The sequence below is a fragment of the Phyllostomus discolor genome, chromosome 15 (genome assembly GCF_004126475.2).
Source record: "Phyllostomus discolor isolate MPI-MPIP mPhyDis1 chromosome 15, mPhyDis1.pri.v3, whole genome shotgun sequence".
NCBI lineage: Eukaryota > Metazoa > Chordata > Mammalia > Chiroptera > Phyllostomidae > Phyllostomus > Phyllostomus discolor.
This window is the reverse complement of record NC_040917.2, coordinates 10,781,257-10,797,990: the sequence shown is the minus strand read 5'-3', so window position 1 is coordinate 10,797,990 and position 16,734 is coordinate 10,781,257. Positions and strand designations below refer to the sequence as shown.

General features: G+C 44.5%; 1 protein-coding gene across 7 annotated transcripts in view; it reads left to right on the top strand.

The window, feature by feature from the left end:
• The window catches only part of RGS7 (regulator of G protein signaling 7), a 307,380-nt gene extending 303,149 nt beyond the window's left edge, over window positions 1–4,231 (top strand). For all 7 annotated transcript variants that reach the window (XM_036016116.1, XM_036016118.1, XM_028531203.2 and 4 more), the window contains one exon: window positions 3,517–4,231. Coding sequence is in view for 3 of the 7 variants with exons in the window: in XM_036016118.1 (XP_035872011.1) it covers window positions 3,517–3,567 (51 nt within the window). In the remaining 4 variants the exon portion in view is untranslated. The remainder of the gene's footprint in view (window positions 1–3,516) is intronic.
• The last annotated feature ends 12,503 nt before the right edge of the window (window positions 4,232–16,734 follow it).

The following is a 16,734-nucleotide window of genomic DNA, read 5'->3' as shown; positions in this document are numbered from 1 at the left end:
ACCAAAATGTGCAAAAAACAGCCCAGGCCTGTAAGCTCAAAGGGTTCATATTTAGGATTAAAACCTAGCCCTGCCCTTTCCCCCCATATAAATTTTTTAAAAATCAGTTAATCTGCTGAACTTCAGTTCCTTCATCTGCAATCTCTCTACCTAGAAAGAGCTCCAATTAGCACTTTGTACAAATGTATATAAATATTAAGGGAATTGGGTTATACTTTAATTATGCTTTTGAAATATACTTTTTGACTTAAATTACTTAAATTTACTTAAACTGTCTTCCACGTCATGTCATATTCTTCTACGTCACTCTAACATTGACTTCATAAAATTCCTCTGAATGGATATACCCAGAATACATCTCTTCAATCTTCTGTTAATGGCTATTTAGTTGTTTATTTATTGCCATTATAGTTCTAAATATTGACTTTTTCTTATATTTATAAACACTTGAATTGCTTGGTTCCATGGAATGCAGAATTATAAAGGACCTCTACCTGTTTTTCTCTCTCTTTCCTTTTTCCTCTAATCCAACAGAGAGAAAATCAACTTCTTGTAGAAGGCAGGAATCACACTTTGTGTTCCTGATTTCCAGAATCGCTTTATGAATTAGTGTTACAGATTAGTAACAGGCTTCCTTCACCGACTGGCCTTCACTCCGTGGAGAACGGCGGTCGCTGTCACTCTGTCCTTACGCAGTCTTGCCCAGCCTATCTGTGCTTTCATGTCCCTTGGTGTCATTTTCTTCCACGATGAAATGGAGACAAACCTGAGAGTATTCCAAAAAGTCGTTTCATAGACTGTATTTACCCCAGCGAAGCTGCAGTATAGTGAGACCTCCCTGGAGTTAGTGAGATCCTTGATCTACATAAACATCACTCACAATGAAGCAAATCATTGGCTTCATGTAACCATCCATCGTGATGCACAAGCAGATCGGGAACGGTGAAAAGGGAGTCTTTGATTCTGTGTCTGTGCAATTTAGGGAGGACTTTGTGCATATCCTTTTCTGGTTGAGAGCTGTCGATTTTATTATTGGAGATTACAGGTATATTCATATAGATAGACTATACAATTTATAAACTTGTCATTGGGTTTCCCTACCATAGATATTACCAGTAAACACATAAAATGAGTCTGGACAAGGATGAACTGCTTTCTCCTCTTTCTTCTCTTATGGACCTGCAACTCCTCTCATTTATCATCTTGTTGTTGACATATATGGGTGCCCATCTTGTTTTATTGAAACTGAAGCCGCTTGTGGTGATAACTGGCCTGAGAAAGCAATTTTACGGTCCCTGCAGCATGCTGTGAACCGGTTGTTATGAAACGGATCAGACGTTGTGGCCTGTTCAGTTTGGACAATACATCTTCATTTTCCCCTAGCACCCTCGTTAGTTCTTAAATTGCCATTCAAGTTCTACAAGCTGCAGATTGCATCATGGGTTTTGGCCAGAGAGCATCCAGTACAACCCAGGGGTTCCTAAGGAATGTTTGGAGGTTGCTGAAGAGACGTCTCCCAGTGGGAAACTTCCCCTTCGCTGCTACTATGCCAGAGGCGGAAGTTTCGATAGCATTTCCCAAAGTACTGGTCCGATCAACCCGAGGCCATGGGTTTATGCCAGTGGCTATGAGGCCCCAACTACCCATGTAGCTGGACTCCATCCTGGGGGGCTTGTGTAACAAGTTTATCACCCAAGAGTTCCCCTGTATCCAAGCACCACCGGATTCTTTGGTCCAACGTAATAAAAACAGTCATTGAACACCTACTCTGGGTCAGGCACTTCACTCCTTACCGAGAATACATAGATCATGAGATACAGCCGCTACTCTTAGGAAGCTTATAGTTTATAAGAGGATAGATATGAACAGAAATAACTAATTTGGGGATGCCACTAGCATGCACACCGATGTTAGTTCATTCTTCTCTTGAAAATTAACTGTTTAGTGAACAGAACTAGCTCATGTCAATCATAAAGGTATTTCTTAAAGCAGCAGAGTAAGCAGGAAAAAGATTTAAGACCTAAGTAAGAAACCTGCCTACTGAAGAGCTGGGACAACCAGCCCTGAAGGAGAGAGAGAATAAAGGTAGAACCAGAGCCCTGGCCCCTGTAGCCCAGTTGCTTGGAGCATTGTCCCATGCACCAAAAGGTCACAGGTTCGATTCCCAGTCAGAGCATATGCCTGGGTTTCAGGTTCAGTCCCCAGTAGGGGCCAAGGCAGGAGGCAACCAATTGATGTTTTTCTTTCACACTGATGTTTCTCTTCTCACCCCCACCTCTCTCTTCCCACCTCCCCAACCCTCCCTGAAATCAATAGCATCTTCTGCTGTCACTTGCTGAAAGCTAAGCACACTCACTAGTGAAATTAGCAAAAGGGTCCTTGTGAGTTTCTGTACAGGATGTAGAGAAAGCTTGATTTTTACATTTTTAATCATTTCTTAAACATATTGTCCTTTTTCCAAAATGTGGCCATGTGTGATGATTTGATGATTTCTCTCCCAACACCCCTTCATTACACTTGGAGCCCCAACAGGTAGTAAATCAGTGCTATTGCTTTGACTAATTTATTACTAAAATATTATATTTCTTTAAAAAAATCTTCTGATTTTTTCTTAGTATTTTAACCTCGGAGAGGTACACATTTCGTTCAATTGGTGGACTATCAATTTTATATTAGAATATACACAATAAGAGATGAAACAGAAATTGACAGCCTGCTTTCTGATCAGAATTTTTGTATGTCTTACCTCTCTAGAGTACTTGTAATTAACAGGGACAGTTTTAGCTGTCAAGATTTCCCCACCAGATGAATATGCATCCTAGGTATTAACACAATATGTGGAATCATGATTTACGGGATATTTCTGGGGTTGGGGTTGGGGTTGGAGGAAACCGGGTAGGAAAGCACAGGGAGATGCCTCAAGCTTGAAGTAAGAAGCTAAGAGATGTTTATCTTTAGATGTATAATTGGCACCTTTATCTCCATTACTCTATAGGCTAAGGGACAGAATCAATCTTGAGTTTTCACCAATCGCACCATCAAAACTGCATTTCATTTGACTAAATCACACCCTAGGCATATCGAAGTATGTATAAAGGCATCGCTAATTCCAGCAATCGAACAAGAATGCATTCCCACTGCTATCCTTCAGAGCAGCCTACTAGTTTTGTCATAACATGTTTATTACCAGTTGCTAACCCAAGCGTTGTATTATTGCTTAGCCTCAATGGAACGTTTATGGACTTGTTTTATGAGTTGCTAATCTGTGCTGTGAACCCATCAGTCTGTTTGCAGTGGGGAGGCAGTGGGCAGGGGGGTGGGGGGGGGAAGAGGGAGGATCATTTTGTTTGACGTGTTGGTCGGGGGGGAAGCTGGTCGTGAAGTTTGCACTGAGATATACCAAAAGGGTTCGGTGTTCACCCTTGCACAAAATAAGCTGTAATAAATAGGTGTGATTTATAAGTAGGTTTTGCAGTCATCATCCTGTTTTTTACCCTTGTTTATGTTTTTCCTCAGGGGAAATCCCTCACGTCAAAGAGATTAACAAGTCTCGTTCAGTCTTACTAAAAGGATCGCCCTGTAGCATGGAAGCAGACTGAGTCATTGCATATACTCTGTAGCTCTGTGTTGTCACCTGGAACAGAGGACCTTAGAACAAGATGTTGCATGAGCAAAGGACCTGAACTGTTCTTCCTCTGTGTGCCGCAAGGCATCGCCCTCTGCAAGGGACTCCGCCATCTCAATGCCTCCATTTCAAGACATGGTGGTCTGCTCCCTTCTTCCTTGTACTAAGCCGGATCTGTGTCTTTTCCTTTTTATCAAGTTCAAGTGCAGTAAACCTTTTACTTTCCCCCCAACCCTTTCTCTCTCTTTCTCTTAAAGCTTCTGCTAAACACACGGCTCACCGAAAATTCAGTCGGTGACAAACTGGAAGAATTGTGAAAGGAAAAAAAAAAGCGTATATCAATAAGTATACATATGGCTTCACATTTGCCGATCAATCAAGTAGCACAGGACGTTCCACTTCACCGGTGTATTCGGAGTCATAAACAAGCTCATACCTTTGTCCGCTGTCTGTACATGCTCAGTTAATGTTTCTTGCATTTATTTTTATACCGTATTTAAATAAGAAGCACCTTTTACTCCAAATGGATTAAAGTTGATTCCTTCTCTGTAAATTTGTGTATGTTTATATCGTTGTTTTACCTTTCATTAAAAGATGCCAAATCTCGTTGCTTTTGTAACTTTTGACTTTTGTCATAACTGAAAAAGGAAAGGCTCAGAGAGCATCAACAAATGCCGAGTTGCAGTTTGGACTGCCGCCCTGGGGTGGGGAGGATGGAGGGCAGGAGAAAATAGTGGGGAGGGGGGAGATGGAGACAACTGTATTCAAACAACAATAAAAATTAAATTAAATTAGAAAAAAACAACAACTATCGCCCTGGAGGTTTAGTTCAGGGTTTCAAGACAAACTTGGCTGGTACAGCAACCAGGGACAGATCAAAAGCATCCAGTTTGGGGGCTCACCCAGGCCCAGGTGCATCCTTTATCTCCTAGGGGGAAAAAACCCCACAATTCGGGCTTCCACATTTTCAGAATTATCTACAGATTGTCCTGTCTCATTATGAATATGCATCTCTATGTTTTGCTAATGAATATTCTATTAGAATTAGGTTTTAGTGTGATTTCCCAACTCAAGAGCAGATTTTTTTTAAAGTATAATTAAAAATCCCTTAGGCTGGTGGCTGTGAACTCTGACAGTAGCAAATCCCTTTAAGAACTTGATGGTAATTACTAACATTTAGTGAGTACTTCCCAAGTGCCTGCCCCTGGATTGCGGCCTTCAAGTACCCATCAAATCCTCACACCTAATCCTCACAGCCGCCCCTATAAGAGCACTTCTGTAATTTTGAAACTACTGTAATTTGAGGCAGAGAGAAAGGACTTGTTCCAAGTCCCCCAGCCAAGGAGGGAAGGGGGTTGGAGTAAAATTCCAAGCACTCTGATCCCAGAGCCCACCATACCACACCAATCTACTTCCACCACACAGCTTCTTTTGGTCAGTTGGGTGAAAATCCACTGGAAACATTTGCACTGAATTTGAGGACATTTCGCAGAGTACCCTCTGAAAGTCATCCATGGAATGGAGAGTCATCCATTTACCCACAGGTAAAGCAAACCTGATTACCTTTAAGGTTGGGTCGGTGACACCCAAGGATTTCCAGCCAGGGTGTGGATCTTACTGCTTTGCTTTTGCAGCCACCAAGGCATTGCAGACTCTGGTTGTTGTTTTTTTTTTTTTCTTTAAAGAGGTCTGTTAGTAATGTCTATTAATGACTAGGTAAATTTAAATTCATAAAAATTGTACCAGTATTGGTGGGATATCAATAGTGGAGTCTGTTAGCTAGTTTATAAAACTGCCACAAAAATGGGAGAAACTTGGTAGGAGAAGTTTGTACACAGGCTATAATTTGTACACTGTGAATAGTTTCAGAAAGACTTCATTGTATGTCCCTAGGTCTTTTTAAAAGGAATACATGAAATGCAAATAAATCGAAGTTTATGCATGCCCTCCCTTAAGAACACCCAGTTCAAGATGGCTTTGGGCTGGCACTGAAACAGGATTGAAACCCTAGCTGATAGAAACATTACTTGGAAGAAAATAACCCTATTGGAAGAAGATGATGCATAAACAATGACCATTGCACAAATATGATTGGCTAATTTGGAGGCAACTGTTCACAAATTGTCAGTCCTTAAAAGCCTGTTCATACAGACTATTTCAAATCAGGGGTTCATACAGAAATGAAGGCAACAGGGGACAAAAAGTAGAGAAACCGTCAGGCAGGTATCCCCAAGTCAGGAGCTTCTAGTAAGAGTATGAGTCAGTTGCGGGGTTCAAAAACTCAACTACGAAACAGTAGTATTTCCAGAGAAGCACATAACAAGGTTTAGGGATTAAACTTTTTTGGCAGTGAACTCCAGCATGGCAACTCTCTCTCACCCCATCTCATGACGATTTGATCTCTAAAGCACAGGTAAAAATCTCGCACGTTTCTGATGAACAAACTGGTTAAGAAGAAGACATAAAGCCATTTAAAAAGTCACCCACCAAAGTAGTGGCCTGGACTTTCTATGCTTACATTGTGAAACTATCCAGTTCACCCTCTGAATGGCATTAGCCCACGGCTTTCCTTCATGGCGCCACCATTACGTTTCCTACAACGGGTTTTATGCTTCAATCAGTACCAGAGACATAGCAGCCTCGCCCACGCTGTCTCCTGGCGCACACTAGGGAAACAGATGAGGGCAGAATCCTTCCCTCTGTGGCAAATGTGTGAGTCTATCTTGCTACTCAGGGCTGGTGGGTTCATCTCCCATTCTCCTGGTGCAGCGCTCACTTCTCTTTCAAGACGTGTGATGGGTCATGAGTAGCGCTGGGGTATGAAGAAAGGTAAGTCTGAGCTACTTGCATACATTTAGTCCAGCCTGCATGCACGACCTACCTGTCCACGTGGGGTTGTGTGTCCTTAAATACACACTTGAGAGAGCACATTGAAACATCCACGGATTTTACTAGGACTGTCTCTTTGCATACCATAAAACCCTCTAAAATATTAGCACGAGATAAACAAAGGTACCAACCCATCTTCTAAGTCATTTTAAGAGATAGGTAAGATGAATATTCATTCGATGAGTAGAGAGGAGGGAGAAAGAACGAAACTTGTGTATCACACTCAGGTATCTCATATATTTTGTGGTACAACTGTGTGCTTGTTGAGAACTTTGTTACCCAAATTAACCTTTAAAAAGGCACCAAATGATGTAGCAAACATAAGATAATCTTATTTTTAAATAATATTAAAACAAACTGTTGTGTATGCCTTTGAATGCCTTGGGAGGTTTTCCTGGAGCTGAAACACACAGCATTTGTAACTTTCTTTCCAAAAAGCTTATTGGTTCCTGGATAGACATGACTACCTCTTGATTAATATATTGATCAGTAAATCTTGATTTATTAGATTATAGGGCCTTCATTATTTCACACTTGTTTAGAAATCAAATTAATTAGAGTGCATTTTATGTCTTTTTAAAGGTTAATAACATCTAACTCCAGGATCGGTTGAAATGATTAAGACAATGTACTGAATCAGCAAGCGTGGGATTTGGTACGCAATTAGCAGTTATGAAAGAATGTTTACCTTTCCCCTCCCCCCTGTCTTTTCCTCCAAAAGGTCATCTTTGTGAATAGATCAAAGGCAGGCCGGAATACCCCTCCCAGCCAGGCAGCAATCAGGGGTGAAGTTCAGTCCACCACAGCCTAGTGATCATCAGTCAGGACCCCAAAGACCAGGGGAGGGATCTGCATGCAGAGCAGTCAGGTTTGACGGTGGGTTGGGGACCAACCAGATACAGTCCATAAAGAATCCGGACCAAAAGGCCGACAACAAAGTGAAACTGGTAAGTCGAGGAGACTGTACCCTGAACAAGTGGATTCTGGAAACTGCAGCTCCAGAATATATAAATGGGGCTTTTTAAAAAAGATTTTATTTATTTATTTTTAGAGAGGGAAGATAGGGAGAAAGAGAGAGAGAAACATCAATGTGCCCCCAAATGGGGGCCATGGCCCGCAACCCAGGCATGTGCCCTGACCGGGAATCGAACCTATGATGCTTTTGTTCGCAGCCTGCGCTCAGGGGCTTTTTTTGTTTTAAAGATTTTATTTATTTTTAGACAGAGGGGTTGGGAGGGAGAAAGAGAGTGAGGGAAACATCAATGTGTGGTTGCCTCTCACGTGCCCCCAACTGGGGACCTAGCCCACAATCCAGGTATGTGCACTGATTGGGAATTGAATCCATGACCCTTTGGGTCACAGGCTGGTGCTCAGTCCACTGAGCCACACCAGCCAGGGCTAAATGGGGCTTTTTAAAGAGCACTTGTGGCTTCACCTGTGCATAGAACAGAAATACCTGCAGGAATCCATGTGATATGAGCTATAGGTAAAGGGAGAGTGTTGTGAAAACACTGTAGGGGTGAAATCACACGTTTTTCCAAGTTCAGAGCATCCAGAGGTGTCTTTGGCCCTAAAGTACAAGTGTAGGAACTTCTCCTTCCCCCAACACACTAATTTCCAGAGAGCTCCTGGAATGACACGGGGAAGGGGGGTGGAGAATAGGAAGATGAATGGTTTATCTTGGGAGCTCTGTAACCTGATTCCATGACACAAGAGCTGGGGTATTTTCCAGGTGAGCCATCCCGTCCAGGCTGCTAGGTGGTGTCCCTCAAGTAGTAGCCGGGCACTGGGAGGTGAGGTTGCACTATACGGACTGAGGGAATGTCAGGCTGTATAGTGCATTCCCTATAGTGCATTGTATAGTGCATTCTATGGTGCATGGACAGAAAGTGTACCTAGGATAGTTGCCTACAGACCCCCGAGTTTAAATCGGTTCTGCGTGGTGACACCTGAACAAGGTACACAGATCCCCACTCTCTAGCACTCGATGAGATCACAGCATCACTTCACTGATCGTTCCACACAACCTGAATCGATTCATGTGGGATCATGAAACTCAGACTAAAGAACACGCCATGAACTCCTGACTTATAATAACGTTAACCAAAAACTCAAGGGAGGACCAAGGAATTATTCCAGACAGAAGGCAACTGAAGCACCATGACTAGATGCAGTGCGGCGTGGTTCTGGCCCGGGGGGCCTTCTGCCCTCAAGCCCCTTCACGGGCCGTTGGCCGGGCTCAGACTGGCTTTGTGAAGCAGATTTCCCTAACAAATCAGGGACAGTTTCCTAATGTCCACGGTAGGATTGTCCATATGTAGAATATTCCTGTTTGTAGGAAATGCGCACTGAAATATTTGGGGGTGATGAGCGTCCTGTCAGCATCTTCGTCTCAAATGACCTCCAAGGGGTCAAGCTCTTCGGACCTAGGAAAACAGACCTAGAACTAATACGCCTGAGTTGACATCGGCTAATTCCAATGGGCAGAAATACGGAGTTTGTTTTTTTTAAAGGTTTTATTTATTTATTTTTAGAGAGGGAAGGGAGGGAGATAGAGAGAGAGAGAAACATCAATGTGCATTTGCTGGGGGTTATGGCCTGCAACCCAGGAATGTGCCCTGGCTGGGAATTGAACCTGCGACACTTTGGTTCGTAGCCCGCGCTCAATCCACTGAGCTACGCCAGCCAGGGCTAGAAATACGGAGTTTTCTTGTCCACCTTCAGCATGACATAGTCTCTTTGCCCTATTTCCAGCAAAAGTGAGGTTGCTCAGACTGAAAATACCTAATTCCTAATATTTATTTGGTTTCAAATAATTTTATGAGTTCTTTCAGATTTTTAAACCTTTTTCAAGTCCTGCCCGCAATAAAAGGCCTGAATTACCAAAAGTTTCCACTTACTTTGGACCTTTCTTTCCTGCTTCCAACTAAAGGTCAATTTCAGCATGCATATTAAAGAGTTTGAATAGGTTGCATTTCAGATGGGTTATCAGAATTGAAAAGCAGATGTTTTATTATTACTAATAAATGTAATTCATCGTGTGTTGCAGAAAGAACACCTTAGTATTTTGAGGACTGGGAATGGGGAAGAGGGGAATGGAGATAATGCTCTATTTAATGTCTTCTCTGCAGACTGTGGCCTGAAGTTTCTTTACTCCCTTTGCAGTGTGTGCGTGGCTGGCGCGTGAGTGCTTAATACACTGAATCTCTGTGCAGTGCAAGCCCGTTTGCTCTTGGCTTCCGGCTCTGAAAGGATAGTGACAAACTAATTGTGGGATCAGCAGAGCTTCCTGCAGGCTTTGCTAGGCTTCCGTGTAGCCAAACGCAGCCTAGTCTCAGGGATACCCCGTCAGCTGAGGATGATCTATAGCGCTTGCATTCTCTTGCAGTTTTTGCCTGAGATTTAAAGCCTACCCCACTCACTTTCCCTGAAATCTGAGCTCCCTGATTATGGAATGAGGAAACCACATCTTAAATATTTAAAGCCCCAGCCTGCGTGAGTGGATTTTGGCTCCAAGGACTGAAGACGTTACATGGGACTGGTACATCTGAGTACGGTTGCCCTTTAAGAGACAGTGTGACAGCTGCGTTGAAATGTACCATGTGGGATTCCACTGCGTGCTGGTTGGCTGTGGGCTCTGAAATACACTGGAAGTGTGGGCGTGACTGTCCCCAAAATATGAGTAAGTTGTATCTTTGATTCACAGCTTACAAACATATGCAGGGAAAAAGGAAGACAAATAATTTTCTCATCGAGTTTATTTGCTTTCTTGATCTAAGTGCTTTTAGACCCTAGGAATTTACATAATTTATAAAACATCAAAATGCTGTTGAATATGACGCTCCTTTTGAGGCATGAGTGTGCCCAGCACTGAGGCAGGATACAGAAGGACAAGTGTGCTAAGTGTACAACAGGTTTTCTCATTTTACACTCAAGACAAGGAGCTGTGGTCACTAAAACACAAAAATCTATGCGTAGACCTCGGTGCTCTTGCTTTGTCAAGCTGTTCGCTGTCGTTTTCAAGGTCACAATGTCATGGTAACCGAAGTGATGGAATCTGGTAGCAATGTATTAGCTCAAATAGAGGTATTTACATAATTTTTAAAAATCATCATGTTCTCCCACTCTTGTGCCTTGGCAAGTTTATTCTCACCCCAGAGTTCTCTCTTCAGTCCTTCGTGCTTCTCCTGTTACTCTTGACTCGATCCTGTGATGGCTTATTTCCATCACTGGGTTCAGACAACGTGTAGGTGACATTTCGGACTAGACAGCGCAGTTGCTAACTAGGGCTCCTGCTGGGCTCTCCTCTGAGCGGGCTCTTCAACCAGCCCCTTCGCCATCCTGCCACGCCCACTGCCACGCCCACTGCCCAGCTTCAGGGCCCCGGTGTAATTACAGGAGAAAAAGAGACCTGTCGGTCCAAGAGCCTTGACGTCTAAAACATAGAGTTTGGTTACTTATTTTCAATCATACTGATGTTTGCTTTTAGAGGCAGCTTCTGCTCTGAGTATTGAAACATTCTGAACTGGTAGAAACATAACCCTCATGAAGGAGTTGTCAAAGCCACAAAAGATGTCTTAAAAAGGAGGAAAAGATAAATATGGTTTCCGAGTCCTAGGGGTAGAAAAAAAAAAAAAATGGAGCATGTTTTGAACTATTTAACAAGTCTGACATCTAGTGGTCAATTGGTAGTTCCTAAGGTAGCTAAAGTAGATTTGTTCAAGTTTAACTGTGTTGGAAATGTGAGGACATGGAAAGCCCAACCCTGGCTGGTGTGGCTCAGTGGGTTGGCTGCTCACCTGTGAACTGAGAAGTCACTGGTTCAATTCCCAGTGAGGGCACATGCCTGGGTTGCAGGCCAGGTCCCCAGTTGGGGGTGTGCGAGAGGCAACCAATTGATATATCTCTCATATGCTGAGGCTTCTCTCCCTCTCTTCCTCTCTCTCTAAAAATAAATAAGTGAAATCTTTTTTAAAATTACACAAGGAAAAGGGGGACTGAGAAAGGAGAACATGCACGTTTCTAATGATAATCTCAACAGTAACTAGTTCACGTGACACTGTGTGATAGTTCTCGCACTAACGGCTTCAAGCATCACCGTGTCCTCAGCAACCGTGAAAAACAAGTATACTTAAAGCTGACGAAATTGAGAGGCCCCGTGACTTACTGAGTCGCCCAAATTCTTGCAACAAATGTTAGTAGATCCAAATTGCTAACGTAAATCCTTTACTTGGTCTTTTTTTTAAAGAGGGAGAGAAGCATCAATGTGCGGTTGCCTCTTGAGCACCCCCTACAGGGGACCCCGCCTGCAACCCAGGCATGTGCTCTGACTGGGAATTGAACCAGTGACCCCTTGGTTTGCAGGCCACCACTCAATCCACTGAGCCACACCAGCCAGGGTCTAAATCCTTTAGTTTGTACTTAGGCTAAGATAGCCCAGCACACTATAACAGGGAGAGGGAGGAGTAAGAGCAATTGTTCCTCTCTGATTATGGCATAATTATGGGGTAATAATAAATGATAATTATATTATTAATCACAAATAATATTGTTAACTAATATTATTAAAAAGAGTTATCTATAAGTTGAAGAAGGCAACTATAAGAACCTCTTGATTTTATTTGCTGTTTGGCAAGTGGGTATGAATTATTATTTTTTAAAATTTTTTTAATATAATTGTGTTTGAATTTTTTTAGCTTAGTTCCTCAATTTTTAAATTTTATTTATTTATTTATTTAAAGATTTTATTTATTTATTTTTAGAGAGGAAAGGGAGGGAGGGCGGGAGGGAGAGAGAGAGAAACATCAATGTGCGGCTGCTGGGGGTTCTGGCCTGCAACCTGAATTATTTTTTTAATGTTTTAATTTACTCCCATTTTATTGCACTATAATTGGCATATAGCACTGGGTTAGTTTTAGGTGTACAATGTAATATTTTGATATGTTGCCTCAGTAAGTTTAGTTAGCACCCATTATGAATTATAGGAGAATCTCTCTTGGATCCTGCTTGGTTTTTGCTCCTTGAGCAAATGACGGAGATGTATTAGAATAGAAAGGACAAGAAAAGACATCCTTACTCCTTCCCTATTCCAATTTTTCTGACCAGAGGGCAAGTTTCAAGACACAGATTACTTGTCACCGGGAGTCACAGTGACCCTTTACTCTCGCAGAAGCCTTTGGGTGGCTCCTTCCACGCTGCATGGTCTCGGACTATGACGGGGATCCCGGCGTTCCTCTCCTCTGGGTCCAGCCCTGGGGAAGCCGGGTGACTTGCTCTAAGATCTTTAAGTTAATAAACTAGGAAACAAAATCGAAACAGATCCACAGAGACAGAGAACTGACTGACGGCTGTCAGAGGGGATGGGGCTTGGGGAACTGGGGGGCAAAGGTGATGGGGTTAAGCAAAAACAAACAAAAAACAACTCATAGACCACGGCCTGGTGATTACCAGAGCGTAAAGGGGGGTGGGGGCGATAGAAGACGGTGAAGGGAGGATACGTGGGGACGGAAGGAGCCTTGACTTGGGGTGGTGAGCACACACCAGCGTACATATAATGTATTACAGAATTGTACACCTAAAACCTGTATGATTTTATTAACCAACGCCACACCAACACATTCAATAAAAAATAAATCAAATCAAATAAACAAGAAAAAAGAAGATTCCAGGGCCCCGGCCACAAGCACGCTGGACCTGAAGTGCTTTGCAGGCTGTTTGGAGTCGCTCTAAAAAGACCTATGACCCCGTTCAGTCTGTAGCTCATAATTTCTGGAAGAACTGAGTCCCTGGGATGTCTAAGAACGTCCCAGAGAGCCCTCCCAGATCCCTCCTCTGAGTCAGAGTCCAAATTAGCTCGAGTGCGGCTTCCAGGGGCAACGGGACCCAAAATGACACTGACTGGATGTCCCAAGCGTGTTCCTGAGTGTGATAACAAGGGAGAAGTGGGTGGAGATGGGCCGGGGGCTGGGCGGGGGGGGGGGGGCGGGGGGGAGCCCAGGGGTGGGGGCCAAGAGCTCATTAGGCCGTGGCACGGGCACTGTGAACAGCGGCCATTGGTTGTTTAAGAGCGGGCTGCCTGCCCTGGAAAGCGAGCCAGCACAGGAAATTAGCGGGCTTGGGATCAGGACAGGGAGAAGCTTTCTCTTTTGTCTCGGGCCAGGATGTTGCTTCATGCGAGGGGCTGAGCGAGCGCGGGCCGGCTGCCTGACTTCGGGACGGTGCCTCTCCTACAGGACCGTGAAGCCTTTCTGCGGTGCACAGAGCCGTGTGGCTGAAAGCTCAGCTCCGGGGCTGGAAGCCCAGGCGTGTGCTCAGCGTGCAGTGGTGTCTACCTTTAATGCTAAGGGGGAGGGGCTTCTTGATCCCCCTCCCTGCTGAGCAAGGATCGCTGCCCCGAAGTCATAGTCTAGAGCCATTGCTTCAGCTGTGTTCAGACCACTGGGATGACACATGTCGACGGCATCATAGGTCACCTGCAGGCTGACCCAGGGCCCAGTGACTGCACCGGGCTGTCGGAGATGCTTTCAACAGCCGCAACAGGAAAAACACCAGCATCGCCCAGTGAAGTGGCTAATACCTCCGACTGACCCCTTGGGCTGAGAAATGTCCCCAGGGCTTTTGTAGAAGAGCACAGCAAGGTGGGGCTCTTGGGAGAGAGAAAGGCATTCGCACTGCAGCAGCGTAGCAGCCTAGACACATTCGATTTGAGTCTACGAGTCGGTGTGGTTTCACATTATGCTGTTATGCCTAAAGCCGGGGAGGCGGGATCGTAATCCCATTTTCCACCCATTGAAAGTCACGACTTAGTTTGAGTGCGGACCACCTGTCTGAGCTTTCTGTGTTCACGCGCTCACTCACCAGAGCTACAGGTAACCGGGGCGGGTGCTTTCGGTTCTAATTACCATCCACCGTCCCGCTCTGGAGGCGGCAGGAATGTAACCCCAGAGCCGGAAGGCTTTCACGCTAATAAAAAGTTATCAGGAGGGAGGGGAAAACATCAAGTAGATTTCTCGAGAAGTACTTGTATTTCCTGGGCATTTTTAAAAAATGGTTTTCATTCTTTCGAAGCACTGGGGATATAGGCCTTCATTCTTGAAGTACGCACCTCTGACCCCGGGCCTGTGCCTCAAACAATTATGGAAGAAAGACACTTTGAAGAAAGTAAGATAAAGTGAAAAATGCCTCTGCGGTGCAATCAATATTTTTTGAATGTGCAGCGACAGTGCCCTGCACGGCGATCGCCTGCATCTTTGCAGAAGCTCATCTGCGTCCTCCAGCTTCACCCCAGTTCTCTGCTTTCCTGCAGGGGGTCTTAACTCTTGTTCACTTCGCCTTTGGTTCTTTGCGGTTCCTTGGACCAATTCCAAGTCCTTTCAGTTCCCTATTTTTGCTAACGATTATTTAAATTAGCAGTGGAGTAGTCTGAATCTTGATTCTGTTTATAGGATTTGGTGTGAAAAATTAACATAGAATTGAATAAATGCAAATTAATGAGTAAGTTTACAATGAACTTAGACTTCCCCTCCTAGCAAGCATGTAATTGAATAAGTGTAAGTTAGTGCATAAGCTTATACTGAATTTGGAATTCACCTCCTCTCTTGCCTCCATTTTATTTCTAGGTGATCTCACCGAGATAGCTGGCTTTCATTTAAAATATATTTGCCAAACGTATACTCTCCTGACCAAACTGCAGCACCCCCGCCCCACACCCCCCATCCAAACCCCAGTCCCAAACATCCATGTGGACGTCAAACCTATTCAAAGCCCAAACTCTTTCTTCCCATAGATTAAGGGCTGTTCCAGGACACCCTCGAGACGTGGCACGTAGTCAAATCAGCCACGTAGGCAAAAGCTTCAACCACAGCTGATTGGGTCCCGGCAGAATGCCCGTGATTCCCCCAGAACACGCGGTGATGAGAGGCCCCCTTATTGGCTGCCCCATTGCCCCTGGAAGGCTGATGAGACCGTGTCTCATTGACTCCCAGGTTCTGCTGAGATCTGGAACATTCTGCCCAGTCACCCTGAGAACAGAGCTCCAAGCTCTAAAAGCGCTCTGCTACAGTAAAGGTTTGGCCTCTTGGCACAGAGCTGTCCCACCCCCACACCGCCATCCTCCGGCCCCTTTCTGTTCCAGGTCATCGCTGTGGTGTGTGGGATGAGGAACTGGCACCTTCCACTTGCTCTTTCACCATCGATGTAACTATGTCGAAATCTGTGTGTCTTTTCACCAGTAGAGTCAGTCAGATCCAGGCCTTGGCCTTGGCTTATCTTGTGTGTGTGACATTGACAATTCCCACCCCAACCCGCCTGCTTCCTTCCTCCGCAATCTTCTCCGCCACAATCAATTGCAACACCAGCAATTCAAGTTTCCCAAGCCCCAAAGCTTGGAGACATTTTTGGTTCCTCCCTTGCTCTTAGAGAGCTGATATCCTAGATCCTATTGACTCAGATTGCAAAATATACCAGACTCTGACCGTTTCTCATCATCTGCAATACAGCCATCGAGCTTCTCTCACCCCCAGGACTAATGCATTAGCCTCCTATGAGGTCTCCACACTCACTCCTTGGTGCTCTTCACCCTTTTCTCTGCACGGCGTCCAGGAGGTTTCTTTTCAGCGATAAACCAGAGCCCCCAGCTTCCCATCTCGTCACCTGAAATCTCTCCATGACCAGCCTCCATCCTCTCTGAGCTCAGCTCCCACCACAGCCCAACCCCCTCACTGTTCTCTTCCTCCTCTGCCCTCCTCCTGCACCTCCCCTTCCCTGCTTCCTGTTCCTGAGCTGGGTGCCTGGAACACTAACCCCCAGGTGTGGGCGTGGCCAGCGCCCCTACTCTCATTGTGCTTCTGCTTAAATATCCCCTTACGGTGGCAGCTTCCTCCTTCCCTCTGCAGCCAGCCCCCGACCTCCACCCACTCCTTGCATTTGCTCTGTCTTTTTGCACTGTCATATTTTTCTCCACAGGATCTGGTATTGAATTTATTTGTTATTCATTACTATTGCCTTACTCTTTCAAATGAAACGTAAGACCCAGGAGCATGAAGAGTTTTTCTGCTACTATGTATCTCCAGGACCTTAAACAGTGCCTTTTGCTACTATATATCTCCAGGATGTTAAACAGTGCCTGGTAGGTGCTTGGCTAATAGGTACTGAATAAATGACTGAATAAATTAGAATAAATTCTTCAATGGAACAACAGTGGACTCAATGTTTATCCCTTA